The 17318-nt window shown below is 41.5% G+C and overlaps 4 protein-coding genes across 11 annotated transcripts; all 4 read left to right on the forward strand.

Moving 5' to 3' along the window:
- Positions 1–758: 758 nt before the first annotated feature.
- LOC104819042 lies at positions 759–2731 on the forward strand. Of its 2 annotated transcripts, none has more exons than XM_010548915.2 (4): positions 759–871; positions 1114–1201; positions 2003–2195; positions 2305–2731. In XM_010548915.2, exons 2-4 carry the CDS (start codon positions 1148–1150, stop codon positions 2433–2435), a joined length of 378 nt encoding a protein of 125 aa, XP_010547217.1. In that variant the 5' UTR covers positions 759–871; positions 1114–1147; the 3' UTR covers positions 2436–2731. The 2 variants fall into 2 exon arrangements, with proteins under 2 accessions (XP_010547217.1, XP_010547218.1); XM_010548916.1 differs by lacking the exon at positions 759–871 and adding an exon at positions 974–1040.
- A 441-nt stretch (positions 2732–3172) lies between these two features.
- Positions 3173–6947, forward strand: LOC104819041 (pentatricopeptide repeat-containing protein At5g65560-like). 6 transcript variants are annotated; one of them, XM_010548910.1, is made up of 3 exons: positions 3173–3411; positions 3708–6720; positions 6796–6947. In XM_010548910.1, the coding sequence occupies exons 1-2, from the start codon at positions 3393–3395 to the stop codon at positions 6428–6430; spliced, it is 2742 nt and encodes a 913-aa protein (XP_010547212.1). In that variant the 5' UTR covers positions 3173–3392; the 3' UTR covers positions 6431–6720; positions 6796–6947. The 6 variants fall into 6 exon arrangements, with proteins under 6 accessions (XP_010547212.1, XP_010547214.1, XP_010547215.1 ...); XM_010548912.1 differs by lacking the exon at positions 3173–3411 and having other exon boundaries at positions 3459–6536; positions 6617–6720; XM_010548913.1 differs by lacking the exon at positions 3173–3411 and having other exon boundaries at positions 3459–6536; positions 6624–6720.
- A 2063-nt stretch (positions 6948–9010) lies between these two features.
- LOC104819040 (heat shock protein 90-6, mitochondrial-like) lies at positions 9011–14005 on the forward strand. Of its 2 annotated transcripts, none has more exons than XM_010548906.1 (21): positions 9011–9146; positions 9296–9349; positions 9597–9794; positions 9884–9957; positions 10119–10244; positions 10366–10459; positions 10549–10632; positions 10723–10866; positions 10983–11096; positions 11232–11291; positions 11407–11481; positions 11570–11674; positions 11828–11968; positions 12050–12142; positions 12258–12335; positions 12458–12712; positions 12795–12897; positions 12994–13168; positions 13272–13377; positions 13466–13555; positions 13642–14005. In XM_010548906.1, exons 1-21 carry the CDS (start codon positions 9090–9092, stop codon positions 13810–13812), a joined length of 2397 nt encoding a protein of 798 aa, XP_010547208.1. In that variant the 5' UTR covers positions 9011–9089; the 3' UTR covers positions 13813–14005. The 2 variants fall into 2 exon arrangements, with proteins under 2 accessions (XP_010547208.1, XP_010547210.1); XM_010548908.2 differs by having other exon boundaries at positions 11410–11481.
- Positions 14006–14269: 264 nt separating this feature from the next.
- On the forward strand, positions 14270–17103 carry LOC104819039 (protein OBERON 2-like). The gene is made up of 3 exons (XM_010548905.2): positions 14270–14377; positions 15032–16163; positions 16251–17103. The coding sequence occupies exons 2-3, from the start codon at positions 15041–15043 to the stop codon at positions 16853–16855; spliced, it is 1728 nt and encodes a 575-aa protein (XP_010547207.1). The 5' UTR covers positions 14270–14377; positions 15032–15040; the 3' UTR covers positions 16856–17103.
- The last annotated feature ends 215 nt before the right edge of the window (positions 17104–17318 follow it).

Here is a 17318-nt window from a genome sequence, read left to right on the forward strand (position 1 = left end):
TTCATTAGCCCCCTTCATTTTTCTTTACGATCCATCCATCTTGCTTCTAATCATTTATTCAGCCGCGTTATGGTCCAAACCCAATTATTTTTACAGTAATTTTTTTTTATATTCGCCGTTTGGGTTTTATTTATGCATGTTCTATTTTAAGATTTCATAGTTTTATTTTTTTTCCATCTGATAAAAGTATCTTCCTTTTATTATAAAGATTATAATATAATTTATATGGACACCAAAGTATAATACTGGGAATTTTCGGTATTATCACTTACAAAAATGTGACAATAAATGTTCATTCTATCTGATATATATTTTTAATTATATCCAAATGCTCAATATATTAATAATAAGATATAATAAAAGAAAAACCATGTGGGGAGGGGCCACTTGTACCAGTATTAGGGAGTAGAGGTGGGCGTTTAATAACGGAATACAATATTTTTTTAATTGAATAGTCCAATTTTTTTGAACGATTTCTTTTTTAGAAAAACAATTTTTTTCGAAATTGAATAATCGAAATATTAAAAAAATCCAAAAAATTGATTTTTTTTAAATCTATTTTTTTTAATAAAAACCAAATTGAATATAATCGAATGATATGTATTTTGTAAAAAACGAGATCAGAACCATTCGTTACCCGAATTCGAATCAAGAGGAGGCGCGTGTAGGTAAGAAGAGAGCGCGTGGGATAAACAGTGAAGTGAAGAAAAAAGAAGCATGACATTGGTAAATACATACAATTCTGGACCCATTTCTCCCAATCATCAAAGCCTCTCTCTATCTCTCTCTTCAACTCCTTGGAAACGCTTTCTCTCTCTCTCTCCCTCAAATGTGATTTGGAGAATACCTTCGAACCCTAAAATTTCACACGGTAACTTCGCTGAATCCCCCTCTCTCTATTTTTTTTTTCTGTTTGTTTCCCGAGAAAAAAGGTAAAGACTTTCCCTGATTTCAAAGCTTAAATTTGGAGATCTTACAGCTGTCGCTTCGGTAGGCCGTTTGCTTCTTTGTCTGATTGGGAGGGAGGAAGAAGGAGATTCGTGGGTTTTTCTCCCCTTCCCTCTTTGTTCCGATTGATTGATTTTTAGCTATGGTTTCTGGGTATGCTTGCAGGTGAATCCCGCGTTCACGGACTCTATTACGGGATATGAGCAAAGAACACCCGCCTGAGCCGCTTGATTTCTTCATCTGGACTGTTGAGGTAATCCCATCCGATTCTTAGTTCCAGCTTGAATTTGGCCATTAGGGTTCGAGGGATTGAGTAAGGTTTGTGGTCTGAGCTGGGTTTTTCTCGTGGAATCTTGTGAAGAATTGTGGGTATCCCCCTAGTTTGTCGTTAGTTTAGCGTGGTGAGATCGGATTCAGCCGATTCATCTCCAATCGAATACGTATCGGTTTGGAAGCCGTGAGTTCTTTAGGTTAATGCCCTTGTTTGGCCTAAGGTTGTTGCTAGATCCAATGTTAATTCAGTAGCTTGATTCACTAATCACTATTTTGATACTTGAGTAGATCTTAAAAGGAGAAAGGGATACTTCAATCGTGTACTTTTTAACTGTAACTTACACCATGAAAGCTCCAAATTTTCTCTTACCTTGTCAATTGAGTGGAATACTGTGTAGAGATGCCCCACAAGTGGTTTTTTCTGGGTTTTATGGACTCGTTTGGCTGTTGCAGCTGATTCATTGTTGGACTTTGCTGCTTGTCCGAATTGCTGTGTGGGGTCTGTAGTTGTTGATGTAGACTTGGAAATCGTTTTCCTTAGGTTACCAGTGTTTTGTCCAGTGATCCGCACATGTTGCACTTCTCAATCATAGAGAAACTTATGAGAAGATTTTTATTTACTCGTATGGAGAAGATGGATGGCTTCTGATGACGGGTTTTGTCTGATCAAATGCTGCTAAAGAGGACAAACTTAGCATAATCACTCTGGGATTTATCTTTGATTCGTCTGTACTTCTGTTATTAAATGTGTTGGAAATGGGAAATTCCCGATATTTGTCAGGATGTCGGGTTGTGGCTGGAGGAGATAAACTTGGGGAGCTACCGACAGATATTCAAAGAAAACGGTGTTAATGGAGAATATCTAGAAAGCATGTCTATGTTTACAACCGAACAGATCCTCCGATTCATAAGGAGGTGTCACATGAAGTGGGGAGACTTCATCACCCTCTGTAAAGAGCTCAGACGGATAAAAGGTCCCTTTTTTTTCTTCTTCCTCTGCTTACATCCCTCTTTTCATCTCGGTTTCGCTGCACGATCATGGCTGAGGGAAAGAAAATAAAAAAAAGAGTTGGATCTTGACAGTGGCTTGCTTGAAAGGGGAGCAGAAAGTGCGGCGGCCATGGTGGGCGCCTTCTTGCCTCTCGGTATTCTTTGTTAAGGCAGCCAAGCGCAACCGACAGTCTCGAGTTGTATCACTGAAGCTGGAACCTTGACAGGTGACTGGCTTGGCTCTATGTATGTATCGCCTTTCTCTCTCTCTCTCTTTTTTCTCTTCTTCCTTTTTTTTTTCCCGGGTACAAGACCACCACGCAGTAGGAAGAAATAAACTCAGAAAGAAAAGCCTTCCAGACTCAGTTTGAGGATCTTACAAGGAAGGGAGAAAAAAGATTGTGGTTTTGTAGTTTCTTTGATGCGGCTCTGTTCTTGTATACATACAGACATGCTCTCATATGTTTTTAACTCTGGCTTGTGTAATAATATGTTGTCATAAAAAGCTCTGTTTCCTCCATTATATGTATATATATATATGTCCCAGATGTGTAACCAAACCAGAAACAGCATTGATGGTATCTCAGGAACAGTTGAAACCCAGAGATCATACGAAAATTAAAAACCCCAGAAAGATTCCCCTATTGCTGGAATCCTCTTCTCATTTCTGTTTTTTTTTTAATAATCGAATGTATTGTACCAAGATTCAAGATTCAGTTATCTTTCGTAATACAAATACCATTATTACAAATTGGATTATTACTTTATAAATCGACAACGTCGCTGATGTGTTTGATGAGTATTTATTTTTGCGGTGAAATATCTGATATTTTTGTTTTTCTTAATTTTCATATTAATATAGGAAAAAACTATACAAGTTTTAATTGTGTTGTCGCAAAAAGAAGGTTGCTTTCTTCAAGCGTTTTTTTTTTTTTTTTTTTTTTTTTTTCTGTAAAAAAAATGATCCAGCGACCTTGTTGAACCCTAACCGGTCAGCAGACCAACATCTCTCTCTTCTTCTCTTTCTCTCGACTGGGAGTATGGTTCTCCAATGGCCACGTTCACCAACCTCCTGAGTGGGCTCGCCCCAACTTCTCCATATCCGAAAACCCTTCCATCTCTCTTCTTCTTCTTCTTCTTCTTCATCCCCGCCGTCTGATGATCTCGGTTCGTCGCCGGAGATGTTAAAATATGTTAGACCCTCCCGATTTCTGCGGCCCTGGTTGGACACGAAGTCCCTTTCCGTTGTAAAAAAAATGATCCAGCGACCTTGTTGAACCCTAACCGGTCAGCAGACCAACATCTCTCTCTTCTTCTCTTTCTCTCGACTGGGAGTATGGTTCTCCAATGGCCACGTTCACCAACCTCCTGAGTGGGCTCGCCCCAACTTCTCCATATCCGAAAACCCTTCCATCTCTCTTCTTCTTCTTCTTCTTCTTCATCCCCGCCGTCTGATGATCTCGGTTCGTCGCCGGAGATGTTAAAATATGTTAGACCCTCCCGATTTCTGCGGCCCTGGTTGGACACGAAGTCCCTTTCCTCCACCGGAAACTTTTCTTCGATCCCGTATAAGGGCACTGATCATCGATCGGGGAGCTTTGTCTCCCAAATCTGCGAGCTTTTGTCTGATTCTCAATGGCAGAGAAACCCAGCTCTCCTGAACTTGGCGCCGAAGCTGAAACCCTACCATGTTGCTCAAATCATCGATACCCACGAGAGCACAGACTCGGTTTTGCGCTTCTTCTATTGGGTTTCTAAGCGGCATTTCTACAAACACGATATGTGCTGTTTCCAAACGATGCTGAACAGGTTGCTTCGCGACCGAAATTTCTCTCCGGCGGATCATGTTAGGATGCTGATGATCAAAGCTTGTCGGAACGAAGAAGAAACGAGGCGGGTGATCGAATTTTTATCACGAATTGGTGGAAAAGTTTTCCCTTTTAGTCTGTATTCTTATAATACTTTGTTGATTCAGTTGGGCAAATTTGGCATGGTTGATTTTGCGACCAATGTCTATTCGGATATGTTGAATAGCGGGATTCAGCCTTCCTTGCTGACCCTCAATACTATGATTAATATCTTGTGCAAGAAAGGACGAGTTCGAGAGGCTGAGCAAATCTTTGATAGGATCTTCGAGTACCATATGTTGCCAGATACATATACTTATTCGTCGTTGATTCTCGGGTACTGCAGAAACAAGGATTTGGATAATGCTTTCAAGGTTTTCGATAGAATGGTTAAAGAGGGTTGTGATCCAAACCATTATACTTATTCAAACTTGATTAACGGCTTGTGCCATGTGGGGAGGATAGACGAGGCACTTTACATGCTGGAGGAAATGACAGAGAAGGGTGTTGAGCCAACAGTGTTTGTTTATATTGTCCCGATTGATTCTCTGTTTAAGATTGGACGTGTTGACGAGGCGATAGCACTCGTGAAAAGCATGAAGAGAAGGGGATGTAATCTGAATGTGGATGTTTATACTACAGTCATCACTGGCATGTCTCGAGCTGGGAAACTTGAGTTGGCGATTGGGTTTTACCACAGGATGGTTAGAAGTGGTTTAGCTCCGAGTACAGTGACATACAATGCACTTATGAATGAGTTGTGTTCGGGAGGGAGGTATGAGAGTGCCTTGATGATCTTTAGTTGGATGTTGAGGCATGGTATGTTATCTAATACCCGGACTTACAATGAAATTCTGAAGGTGTTATGTTCGATGGGTACGATTGAGAAGGCTATGGTTCTCTTAGACAGGATGCTCAAAGACGGTCCTTCCCCAACAGAGGTGACTTTTAACATTCTTATTGGTGGATACCTTCACAAGGGAAACTTGAATAATGCCATGAGATTATTGGATCTGATGAAAGACAGTGGTTGTAAACCAGATCAGTGTACTTACTCAGAGCTCATCTCAGGGTTTTGCAATTGGGGCAAGCTTGATGTTGCATCCGATATTTTCAGTGAAATGCTGAAGCATGGTTTGAAGCCGGGCCAAGTAGTCTATACGGCAATGATTGATGGTTACTGTAAGGAGGGTAAGATGGATGCTGCCTTGATGTTGTTAGATCGAATGGAGAGAGATGGTTGTGATCCCAACATCAAAACATATAACACTATTCTTCACGGTTTAACTAAAGTTTCTAAGTTGTCTGAAGCTGAGGAATTATGTGATAAGATGGTAGAGAAGAGTTTGCAGCCCAACGTAATAACTTACACATCTTTAATCGACGGGCTATGCAAAAACGGTGAGACTGACCGTGCCTTGAAGGTTTTCCATGAGATGGAGAAGAATAAATGCTCTCCGAACGAGTACACGTACAGTTCACTCATTTTCGGTTTGTGTCAGGAGGGTAGGGCGGATGAAGCAGAAACACTACTTAAAGAAATGAAGAGGAAAGGATTGGCTGTTGATGAGGTTGCGTATACATCCCTCATTCAAGGTTTCGTTATGCTTGACAGATTAGAACACGCATTTTTAATTCTTCGGGAGATGGTTGATTCTGGTTGTGAACCGAACTACAGAACTTACATGGCATTGATAAAAGGGCTACAGAAAGAATGCCAGTTGATAACACAGAAGATAGCTGTTCAAAACGAAACAGTCTGTAGTTCAGAATCATCTGCAGCAATATTGGATTCTGATTTTCTCAATATCCTCTTCTCGAGGCTTGAAGAGCTCAGGTATGAACCAAGTAGCAAAGCATATAGCATCTTAGTAAGTGGCCTATGTAGAGAAGGCAAACCATATGATGCGGGTCGGGTTGTGGAGAGGATGAAGCTCAAAGGGTTCTCTCCCGATAGAGATATATACTATTCTTTGATATTTTGTCACTGTAGAAACTTAGATGTAGATACCGCATACGAAATCTGTAGTGAAATGACGAGTAAAGGCATTGCGCCGATACTGTCAATCTACAGAGCACTTATATGTGCGTTGGGAAAGGCGGGCCGAGCAGAAGATGCTCAAACGATGTTTGAGAAGATGCTTGATGAAAATTGGAACTACGATGAGATTGTTTGGACGGTATTGGTTGACGGGTTATTAGCAGATGGGAATTCAGATCTGTGTCTGAAGCTTCTTCATGTCATGGAAACTAAGGGTTGCAATCCTCGTCTCCAGACATATGTCGTACTGGCCCGAGAACTGTCCAAAGCAGACAGACCTGCGGAAGCAGAGCAGATTCAGAAGAGGCTTGGAATCGGAAAGATAGCCTAATATCTCATTTGTAGACCTGTCAAAGTGTTCATCATATTCGGCGAAATGGGTATCGGTGAAGGAGATTGCTGCCCTGCGGATGTAAATAAAAGTTTTGGAACCAAAGGTAAGGAGGATCTTCTACTACTCTTTCAGTGAGTCATACGTTGAAGAGGTTTCTTTTACTCTAATCCATTTGCAACTAAGTCTTAAGATGACAGGTATCTCCCTCCCCTTCCTTACCAGGCTGAAACTGAAAGAAAGAACTTACCTGCTGTAAATTGTCCGAAAGAACAGTGATTCTTGATCAGGTAAAAACCCTAAACAGCAGATTGTTTAATCGCCTTGAAAGCATCTGTGTTAACGGTTAGCGTTTTCCGATACAGAGCTCTATGAATCTTGCGAGTTTTCGGTCGAGTCTCTGAATTCGGAATCTTCATGAAAATATCAATCAGTCTCCATCTCCGACAATGGACAAAACATGATTCATATGCATCCGACCAAGAAACTGCAAAGCCTAACACCGTTCAAGTGTATTCCTGCGGAGAAATGCTGGCGATTCATATTCTTTTTGTTCGACAAAACATGAAAAGGGTTGCCAAGCAAACACCTTTTTTTTTTCAAATTTAATTCCTCTTTCATATGTATGGAAAAAACCCAGAATTTGTAACTGTGAATTGAAGATTTTGCTCATAAAAAGATCACTCCTTTTTTTTTTAATCATCTTTTTCCTTTTTGTTGCTGCAGATGTTTCTGCTCTCCAAGTTCTGAGAGAAACCATAAGGGGTCGTTTTGTGAAATAAAAAATAATATCTCAAAAAGTACCCTATAATCTGTCTTTTTCGCACCCAACCCCCCAAACTCCCAAAACCTCCAATCACAGCCCTACCAGAGAACGTAAGACGACATACGGAGAAGAGGAGAAACAGATGCAGCAACAACAACAAAAAAGGCTCCGTGTCTTTTGCGATTTGTAGCGTAATCTCGAAACGTTCCTTCGCATCGTAGTTATTATTTTTGGGATTGGCTCTAAAACGGAAAGCGACACCGTTTCGCACCTAATCCATTTATACCCCCACAAGGACTCGGCTCCAAAACGCAAAATTCCAAACGGGCACAACTGATTTCAATTGTTTGGACTTTTCTCCCCGAAACTTTTATGTGCGCTGAGGAGAGGCCCCTTGAGCACACGCAATCACAATCACCTACCCACTTTTTTTAAAAAATTTTTTTTTTACAGAAATTCAAAATTCATACAATATATTTGGAGTTTTCTCCCCAATACTTATGTGCCTTTCAAAAAGGTCCTCCCCTTACTACTACTTACAATCAACTTTACCCACTTTACCTTCCCTCAAATCTTTTCCTTTTGGATCTTTTCTCTTCTTTAGCCTATTCTGCTTTCACATTTCCTCTTTGTGTTCTTATGAATCCCCTCCCCCCTCAAATGTTTCTGTGTGTTATGTAATTCGCCAAAAAAAAAAAACATATGTAAATCATGATGATGAGTTGATGAATTACCGGTGGATTGCTATACGTGAAAAAAAAAATTATACTAATCTTTTTCTTTTTATATTTCGTGTGTCAAAAAGTTAAATGAACGATCCATAAAAATCATCCAAAAAATGTGGTCGTATGATCAATGAACAATGTCTATTTTAACCTATTATCGGTATTATGTATACATCATTCATCTTGATCGGCCCATCCATTATTCTATATGCAAAAATATATATAGTTTTAGAAGCGTAGGGAATGGACCCACGATCCCCATATATAAATACCGTAGAGAGATCATATCATATATACCCTCCCCAACATAAAACCCTAACAGAAGATAACATCATCAGATGATGGGCAGAAATGCGAGCAGCAGTCCTCAGCAACAGGAACAGCAAGCCGCTCTCCCGACCAGTTCCTCGTCCATTGCTCTTCTCCAAGAAAGGTTCAGACAGCTCGAGAGAATGAGAGAGAAGAGAGAGGCCAGAGAGCTGAAAAGGAAGCTCCTTTATGATCCCTCCTCTTCCGCCGTCAGGAGACTCCATGGCTCGGCCGATATCAACGTCCGGGCCGAAACCTCGAGGCACGGATACGTCGCCCGGGATTCCGACATCGTAAATGCCGACGATTCTGATGTTGATACCTCTCTTCGCCTCTAAAGTCTCCATCTTTTTTCCCTTTCTTCATCTAAAGCTTAGCCCTTTTTGTTCTATATATATATATATATATATGACCTCTCTCTCTCTTTTCCTTTTTTTTTTAATTACCAATCGTGTTCTCTCGCAAGTTTGTAACTATATATATATATATGGATTAAAGTAATATTTTGATGATTATGAGTTTTTAGTTCGGACAATATGAATGTTTTTTGGATGGAAAGATGACTTTTGGAGCAAGTTTTAGGGCTTGTCTGAACGAGAATGAACGTGGAAAATGATAAATTACCAACTTACCCCTAATAATGTCCAGAAGCTTCCGATTCAGTCATGAAAAACTGAAATCCTCTTTGAAATCCATTGGTCTTTGTTGATTTACGAAAATACCCTTCGCATCCAGAAACTTCGCATTGGGTCAATAAACCCTACTAAAACCCCATTTCCACTTCTGCGCTTTCGATTCGCTTTGCTCGACTGGTTCCTCCGTCCGTCTCTCTCGCCGGTTTTTGGAGAAATTCGCGACTATGCATAGGCTCTCTAAGCGCTCCTTCACCGCCATCCTCGGCTCTAGCGGCGGTCGCCTCCGCGTCGACATGGTCACATGGTACCATATTAACATGGTCACATGGTACCATATTAACATGGTCACATGGTACCATGTTCACATGGCCACATGGTACCATGTTCACATGGCCACATGGTACCATGTTCACATGGCCACATGGTACCACTCCGCGTCGCCGCCGCAGCCCCGACCTCTCGATCCTCTCCGTCGTCTTCAACGGTACTCGCTTGAATTACTCTCACTTGCTCCGTTTTCGTTTGGTTTCATCTGTGTGGTTGTCAAGATTGTTTCTTTCTCGATTTGGCGCTTGATGATCATCTGGGTTTCGGTTAAACATCCAGAAGGGTCAATGGTCGCTGATCAATTCACGAGGATTCAACACCTAGAAAATGGGTTTAGTCTATGAATTTACTCGCGAATTTAGCTCCTGATTATTCCAAAATTTTAATGGGTCCATCTATCGCAGGCTGTGGAGAGAGGCGATACTGAATTCAGATGGTATTCATCCTTAACCTATGGAAAATGTAAAACAATTGGGTCTGTTTCTGAACTGAACCTGAAAACCAACTTGATTCTGGGACGTCGCAACGAATCAACTGCCGCGGCACAGGATTCTTCCTCGCAGGCTCCACCACCAGCTGAGAAATTCGAATATCAAGCTGAAGTATGTGGATTTCTGGGTCTAGTGATAGTAGCAGGGATCATATTTTGGAATATTGTTTGTGGGCCACTGATGTTTGAGTTTCTCGACAGGTCAGTCGCCTCATGGACCTCATTGTTAACAGCTTGTATAGCAACAAGGAGGTGTTTCTCCGGGAGCTTATTAGGTATGTTTCAATCCTTTGTCCTTTTGGTTTTGTACATTTATGAAGAAACGACACTTGTTTGTGTTTTTCTTCGTTGTGTACAGACTTAGTTCATTTGGTTGTTTTTCATCCTCTTTCTTTTAGTTCTGATCTTTGCTAACATTTGGTTTCTTGTGCAACAGCAATGCAAGTGATGCCCTGGACAAGTTGCGGTATCTTAGTGTTATGCAGCCTGAGCTTTTGAAGGACTCTGTCGATCTTGATATTCGTATTCACACGGATAAAGACAACGGAATAGTAACTATCACGTAGGTCTATTGGGTTTCTGCGTGAAAGTACAGTTTTCTATTGGAATAATGGTCAATCAAGAAGCCATATGGCTTTCTTTGCAACATTGTATTCTAAAGCTGCCTGTTTTCACATATTCAGCGATTCTGGAATTGGCATGACTCGGCAAGAGCTAGTTGACTGTCTTGGGACTATTGCTCAAAGTGGAACTGCCAAGTTCCTGAAAGCTTTAAAGGTTATTGCGGATTTTCAAATACCGTTGTTTCCAAATTTTTATACCGAAACTTCATCGAGTTGATTTAGAGGTGCTGCAATGGTTATCAGGATAGCAAGGATGCTGGTGGAGACAACAATCTAATTGGTCAATTTGGTGTGGGATTCTATTCAGCATTCTTGGTTGCAGATCGAGTATGTATTTACCTTTGATGGTCTCAGTTGTCTCTTGACTCATTTCATTCTCTTTTAGTTCGAAACTGTATATCTACCCTAATGTTGTAGGTCTCGGTGTCAACTAAGAGCCCAAAGTCTGATAAGCAGTATGTGTGGGAAGGAGAAGCAAATGCAAGCACATTCACGGTTCGAGAGGAGACTGATCCACAGTATCTTATTCCTAGAGGAACACGTATCACTTTGCACCTTAAGGTTCAGTATGCAGATTCATTTATTGTGCTTGAGCCTTGATCTCACTAGTTTTTGTCCTTAGAAAAACTAGCGATTCTAATATCTTCTTTGTTTTTGTATTTTCGTGTCCAACGTAGCGTGATGAAAAAGGTTATGCGCATCCAGAACGGGTTCAGAAGCTTGTGAACAACTATTCTCAATTTGTTTCGTTCCCTATATACACTTGGCAGGAAAAAGGACACACAAAAGAGGTATGATCATCTGGAATGCGGAGATGTAGATTTTATCATGGGATGAGTATTAAATAACCCTGTCATTGTAAGTAAGATATATATGTTCTATCGTAGGATGACTGCAAAGTTTCTTAGCTTATTCCCTTTATTTAGGTTGAAGTTGATGAGGATCCAGCTGAAGCAGCAAAAGATGAACAGGGTGACAAATCCGAGGTATACCATTGCCTTTCTGTGCCTGTCCCAATAATGTCTTGCTCAAGATTTCAGGAAAAAAAACTATCTTTTGATGGAATTGCTGAATGTTGAATGACCTTTTTTCTGATGTCAGAAGAAGAAGAAGACCAAGACTGTTGTTGAGAGATATTGGGATTGGGAGCTTACCAATGAGACACAGCCCATTTGGGTAAGAATTGCGTCATCGGTATTTTTTTTTGAAACTAAGATCAGGAATATAAAGACAGCTTATACTGCTCTGCGGCTGATTTTTGCAGCTTCGCAGCCCAAAAGAGGTGACCACAGAGGAATACAACGAGTTTTATAGGAAAACCTTCAATGAGTATTTGGACCCATTGGCATCCTCTCACTTCACGACAGAGGTATTTTTAAGAGATTCTGTGAAATGCTTTTTTTGAATTATCTACAAATTCAGGTTCTTCTACATTTTTTGTTGAAAAACTTAAGACCATTTAAGTTGTATTTCAAGATTATAATTTCTCCAGATTCTTTAACTGAAAAAGTTGGTAATGTAGGGTGAAGTCGAGTTTAGGTCCATCCTTTACGTGCCTGCTGTCTCACCAATGGGGAAGGATGACTTGGTTAATCCAAAGACAAAGAATATAAGGCTCTATGTTAAACGGGTTTTCATTTCAGATGACTTTGATGGAGAACTGGTGAGAAACTTCTCTTTCGGTGTGTGGTCTGTATCCATAATGGAGAGCTGATCTCCTATTTTTTGGACTTTTGATTGGCAGTTTCCTCGCTACTTGAGCTTTGTTAAGGGTGTTGTGGACTCGAACGATCTCCCACTCAATGTTTCTCGTGAGATTCTTCAAGAAAGCCGCATTGTAAGTTCTACTTGGTCATGTTTTGCATAAAATCTTTATTATACATGTTTCTATGTTTTTGTGGGATATGGGTATGTGGCAGTACTGGACTGAATTTTTCTTGATCTCCTTAAAGGTACGGATCATGAAGAAGCGTCTGGTGCGGAAGGCTTTTGACATGATTTTGGGCATATCCTTAAGTGAAAACAAAGAAGTATGCTCCAATCTGCTAGTTTCACCTGATTGATTTCCATTATGAGATCGATACTTCCAAGCACTTTGATACAGCAACTTTCTCGTTGGGATGAGAATGACATTGCCAATTTCCACTTGCAGGATTATGAGAAATTTTGGGAGAATTATGGCAAGAATCTGAAATTGGGATGCATCGAGGACCGAGAAAACCACAAACGAATTGCACCACTGCTTCGGTTTTTTTCCTCCCAGAGTGAGGATGAGATGATCAGCTTGGATGAGTATGTAGAGAACATGAAAACTGAACAGAAAGCCATCTATTACATCGCTTCCGACAGTGTTACAAGTGCCAGGAACACACCTTTCCTAGAGAAGCTTCTTGAGAAGGATCTCGAAGTATTGTGTCGTTCCCCTGAATTGGCTACACAGCTCGTTTTAAGCACGGCGTGAAATATTTTCCCGTTTCTTGGCATCGTAGGTACTATATCTGGTGGATCCCATCGATGAAGTTGCCATACAGAGCTTGAAATCTTACAAGGAGAAGGATTTTGTCGACATCAGCAAGGAAGACTTGGATCTAGGCAAGCTCTTTGTTACTTCCATCGGAACTATATACTCTGTTGGATAATCTCACTGCTGGAAAATAACCCATTTTGGATGTAATCATGTACTTAAAGGTGACAAGAACGAGGAGAAAGAGGCGGCCATGAAAAAGGAGTTTGGGCAGACTTGTGAGTGGATCAAGAAACGATTGGGCGAGAAGGTTGCCAGCGTTCAAATCTCCAACCGACTGAGCTCATCGCCTTGTGTTCTTGTATCCGGAAAATTCGGCTGGTCAGCCAATATGGAGAGGTAAGAGATCTAACATATTATTCCCTAATGTTTCAGAGAATTACTTTGCTCTTTTCATGTTCTGTGAACTAACACACAGGAACCGTATTCTGTCTTCTGACAGGCTAATGAAAGCACAAACTGTCGGGGACACATCTAGCCTGGAGTTCATGAGGGGGAGAAGGGTGTTTGAGATCAATCCCGACCACCCGATTATCAATAACCTTAACGTACTTCCAACATTCTTAATTCGGTCCACCACTTATGTCGTAGAAACCTGATCTAAATCATTGAATCCTGACATGGGTGCCCCTGCAGGCTGCTCACAAGAATAACCCGAATGACGAAGATGCGATGAGAGCCATAGATCTTCTGTATGATGCGGCCCTGGTATCTAGTGGCTTCACCGTGAGTATTCTGCTCTTACATCCATCGATTTTCTCTCCATAACATGAACCCCGAGATAAGACCGAGACCTTTATCTGTCATTACAGCCCGAGAATCCAGCCGAGCTGGGTGGTAAGATATATGAGATGATGGGCATGGCTCTTTCGGGGAAATGGTCGAGCCCTGAGTTTCAGCAACAGCGGATGACGCAGCCTCACGATGCTGAGCCAGTGGAAGCTGAAGTGGTTGAACCAGTGGAAGCCGGTGGGCAGAAATGAACAGCAGCCTAGTTTATTGTCTTTTTACAATGCCCATCTTCTTGTTCTTCTTTGATAGAAAAAAGAAACTGGAAAACATCTAAGATCTACTCTTAGACCACTCTTCTCTAGTTGCCAAGGAGAGAATGGCAAGGAGAAAAAACAGTCACTTGTTCTTTCTTTTGTTGAGCTAATTGGTATGGTCAGAGTATCACTTTACAAAGTTTTGGGGTTGAATTGGAAAAATCTTAAAAATATTAGACTTATTGGTAATAAAGATTAAGTGGTGGATAAGAAGAAAAAAGGAGTAAAATAGAGTCAAGGTCAACGTTACTTGGAGGTGACTGGCTAATCAGGTCACCTTTAGATTTTCCAACCGGCAGCTGTATAGCTTTTCTTGTTCTGTCCTAGCCAAAAGATATTTAAAAAAATAACAAATAAAAATTTAATCTTTTTTAATAATTTAATTTCTCAAGAAAAAGGGAATTGTGCAGTTTTTATCGCTCGCTTTCCCTTTTGTTCATTTCTCACTCGTCATCATCGATCTTCCGCTTCAGCTTCCAACGTCTCTCGTTATCTCTCTGTGGTGAGTTTCTCGTTCTCCCGATGCTTGGATCCGTCGGTTTCTCTCTCCAATTTTTCTTTTCGCTGTTTTTCCGCTGAGAAAACGAAGGAAAATTTCTTGGTTCCGCTGATATTGAGTGTTCGAGACTGGTTTTCTTTGGTAGAGTAGCATATCTACTGCGATGATTGAGTTGGGTTTGTGGATTTTAGGGCTGATTTAGTTGTTTTTCATATGCGTACTACGCTGAGATTCTGCATTTGATGCTCCAGTTTGACTTTTCTTGCTTTTTTCTCGAGCCAAACAGTTTTCTGACGAAACTTTTCCTCGCGTTTTATCGCATTTATTGTGTAGCCTCTCTTTGGTTTGCAGCTGTTTATAATTATTGATGTGGATTCAATTGTGGAGAACTGGGTACGCGCGATCTAGTTTTGTCTCTCGCTGGGATTCGTAGGGATTATGTTGGGGGATTAGGGTTTTTTCTGGGTTTCAACTCAAATATGATGCTTCGAACTTCTGATGCGAAGTGAGATGTTTCTGACTCAAATATAAGTCTTGGATATGGCATCTGAGTGTGTCTGCTTTTGAATTTTGCTCCAGTGTTTGTGTTTGAAAGGTTCTCTTCTTGTCAGTAGCGTGTGGTGAATCTGGATTTGATGTGCTTTCCGTTGGCTGCAGCATTAACTTATGGGCACATCATCTGGGTCGAATCATCCGCACCAGATGTTACCACCACGGCATCAACTTCGGACAGGAGGGCTGCAAACAGCGCTTTCACTTGTACCTTCGGATCCCCACTTCTCACACGAAGGCCAGGAGCCACGATCAAATTCTGATGCCGTGCGTGAATCTCCAGCCGAGAGTGCCAGCTCCCAGGAAACTTGGCCAACCGCAGATGCTGTAATGGCAAAGAAGGCAGTGAACGAAAAGACAGGGCCCAATTCTCATGAACAACCCGTGATTCGTCACATTTCTGGTGCAGATAAGGTTTCAATCCGAGACATAGCTAGGGAGAGAGTAGACGTAATCTCCGAGAAAATGCATCGGTTACCCGACGAGTATCTTGAGGAGTTGAAGAATGGTCTTAAAGCTATCCTCGAGGGGAACGGGGCTCAGCAAGTAGACGAGTTTATGTTTCTGCAGAAGTTTGTCCAGAGCAGATCTGATCTGACTCCTATGACGCTAACTAGGGCTCATCGGGTGCAGCTGGAAATCCTTGTCGCGATTAATACCGGAATACAGGCATTCTTGCACCCAAACATCAGTCTGTCCCAAACATCTCTGATCGAGATCTTCGTATACAAAAGATGCAGGAACATTGCGTGCCAGAATCAGCTCCCGGCGGACGACTGCACCTGCGAGATTTGCACGAACAGGAAAGGTTTCTGTAACCTTTGCATGTGCATAATCTGTAACAAGTTTGATTTTGCTGTCAACCCCTGCCGTTGGATCGGCTGCGACCTCTGTTCCCACTGGACTCATACGGATTGCGCCACTCGAGAGGGACAGATTTCGATGGGATCTTCTGCTAAAAATCCATCGGGTCCAGGTGAAATGCTGTTCAGATGTCGAGCATGCAATCATACGTCTGAGCTGCTGGGCTGGGTGAAAGATGTGTTTCAGCACTGTGCACCAAACTGGGACCGGGAATCTCTGATGAAAGAACTCGATTTCGTGAGTAGGATTTTCCGTGGAAGCGAAGATCCGAGAGGAAGGACACTGTTCTGGAAATGCGAGGAACTCATCGACAAGATAAAGGGTGGATTGGCAGAGGCAACAGCAGCCAAATTGATATTAATGTTTTTCCAAGGTAAAGACCCTGCTGTTACGTAAATCTTTCAGGTACGCACTGTCAGTTGACCTGATCTAACTCAATTTGATCGCTTTCTCGTTCCAGAAATCGAATTGGACTCACCGAAGAGCTTTGAAAACGGAGAGGGTGGACGGATAATTGCGCCTCAAGATGCATGTAACCGAATCGCGGAAGTTGTACAAGAGACTCTAAGGAAAATGGAAATGGTGGCGGAGGAGAAAATGCGGATGTTCAAGAAGGCAAGGTTAGCCCTCGAGGCATGCGACAGAGAGCTCGAAGAGAAGGCTAAGGAAGTGGCGGAACTGAAGGTGGAGAGACAGAAGAAGAAGCTGCAGATAGAAGAGCTCGAGAGGATAGTGAGACTGAAACAAGCAGAGGCAGACATGTTCCAGCTTAAAGCCAACGAGGCGAAACGAGAATCCGAGAGGCTGCAGAGGATTGCTATGGCCAAGATGGATAAATCCGAGGAAGAATACGCGAGCAATTACCTCAAACTCCGGTTGAGCGAGGCCGAGGCAGAGAAACAGTATCTTTTCGAGAAGATTAAACTGCAGGAAAGTTCTCGGGGGGCTGACCCATCGCAGGTATTGATGTACTCGAAAATCCGCGATCTTCTTCAAGGGTACAATCTGTCGCCGAAGGTCGATACTCAATCAAACGATCGCCATCCTTTCAGATCGAATCAGTGATGGATGCTTCTTCCACACTGAGGTATGTTGTGATATTTGTCGGATCAAATCTGGTAAGCCTTGTACTTCTCTGTGTTTTTGTCGGGTTCCTGCTGTTAACTTAAATAGATGATGATGATGTAGTTGTCTTTAGTTATATGCATGCGTATGTATAATGTAATCTTCCGTGTCTGTTTCCTTGCAACTATTTATACATTGCTTCGCTTTGTCTCCTCCCCATGAACTGCAGGTTCCGTGTTTCATGTTCATTTTTTGTTCTGTTAATTATTAGTCAGAGTTGGGAGATGTAGAAAGAATCTGATTCCGCCATTTTTGTCTTCTTTTAGTTTTTTTTGGATTCTATAAAAATTCAACAAGATTCGATCTTGTGGTGATAAAAATGTTTATTTTTAAGATTTTGTGTTTTTTTTTTTTATATTCATTACGAGTTCAATTTTTCCAATTTTATAATGAAGTCATCCGT

This window comes from Tarenaya hassleriana, unplaced genomic scaffold, assembly GCF_000463585.1.
Source record: "Tarenaya hassleriana unplaced genomic scaffold, ASM46358v1 Cleome3, whole genome shotgun sequence".
NCBI lineage: Eukaryota > Viridiplantae > Streptophyta > Magnoliopsida > Brassicales > Cleomaceae > Tarenaya > Tarenaya hassleriana.

Bases quoted from the DNA above. Each gene is read 5' to 3' on its own strand.
- LOC104819042 (XM_010548915.2), top strand. From the start codon at position 1,148: ATGAGCAAAGAACACCCGCCTGAGCCGCTTGATTTCTTCATCTGGACT. The intron at 1,202-2,002 runs GTAATCCCATCC...GATATTTGTCAG, and splicing joins TCTTCATCTGGACTGTTGAG to GATGTCGGGTTGTGGCTGGA. The intron at 2,196-2,304 runs GTCCCTTTTTTT...GGATCTTGACAG, and splicing joins AGAGCTCAGACGGATAAAAG to TGGCTTGCTTGAAAGGGGAG.
- LOC104819040 (XM_010548906.1), top strand. From the start codon at position 9,090: ATGCATAGGCTCTCTAAGCGCTCCTTCACCGCCATCCTCGGCTCTAGC. The intron at 11,969-12,049 runs GTGAGAAACTTC...TTTGATTGGCAG, and splicing joins ATGACTTTGATGGAGAACTG to TTTCCTCGCTACTTGAGCTT. The intron at 13,378-13,465 runs GTACTTCCAACA...GTGCCCCTGCAG, and splicing joins CGATTATCAATAACCTTAAC to GCTGCTCACAAGAATAACCC.
- LOC104819039 (XM_010548905.2), top strand. From the start codon at position 15,041: ATGGGCACATCATCTGGGTCGAATCATCCGCACCAGATGTTACCACCA. The intron at 16,164-16,250 runs GTAAAGACCCTG...TTCTCGTTCCAG, and splicing joins GATATTAATGTTTTTCCAAG to AAATCGAATTGGACTCACCG.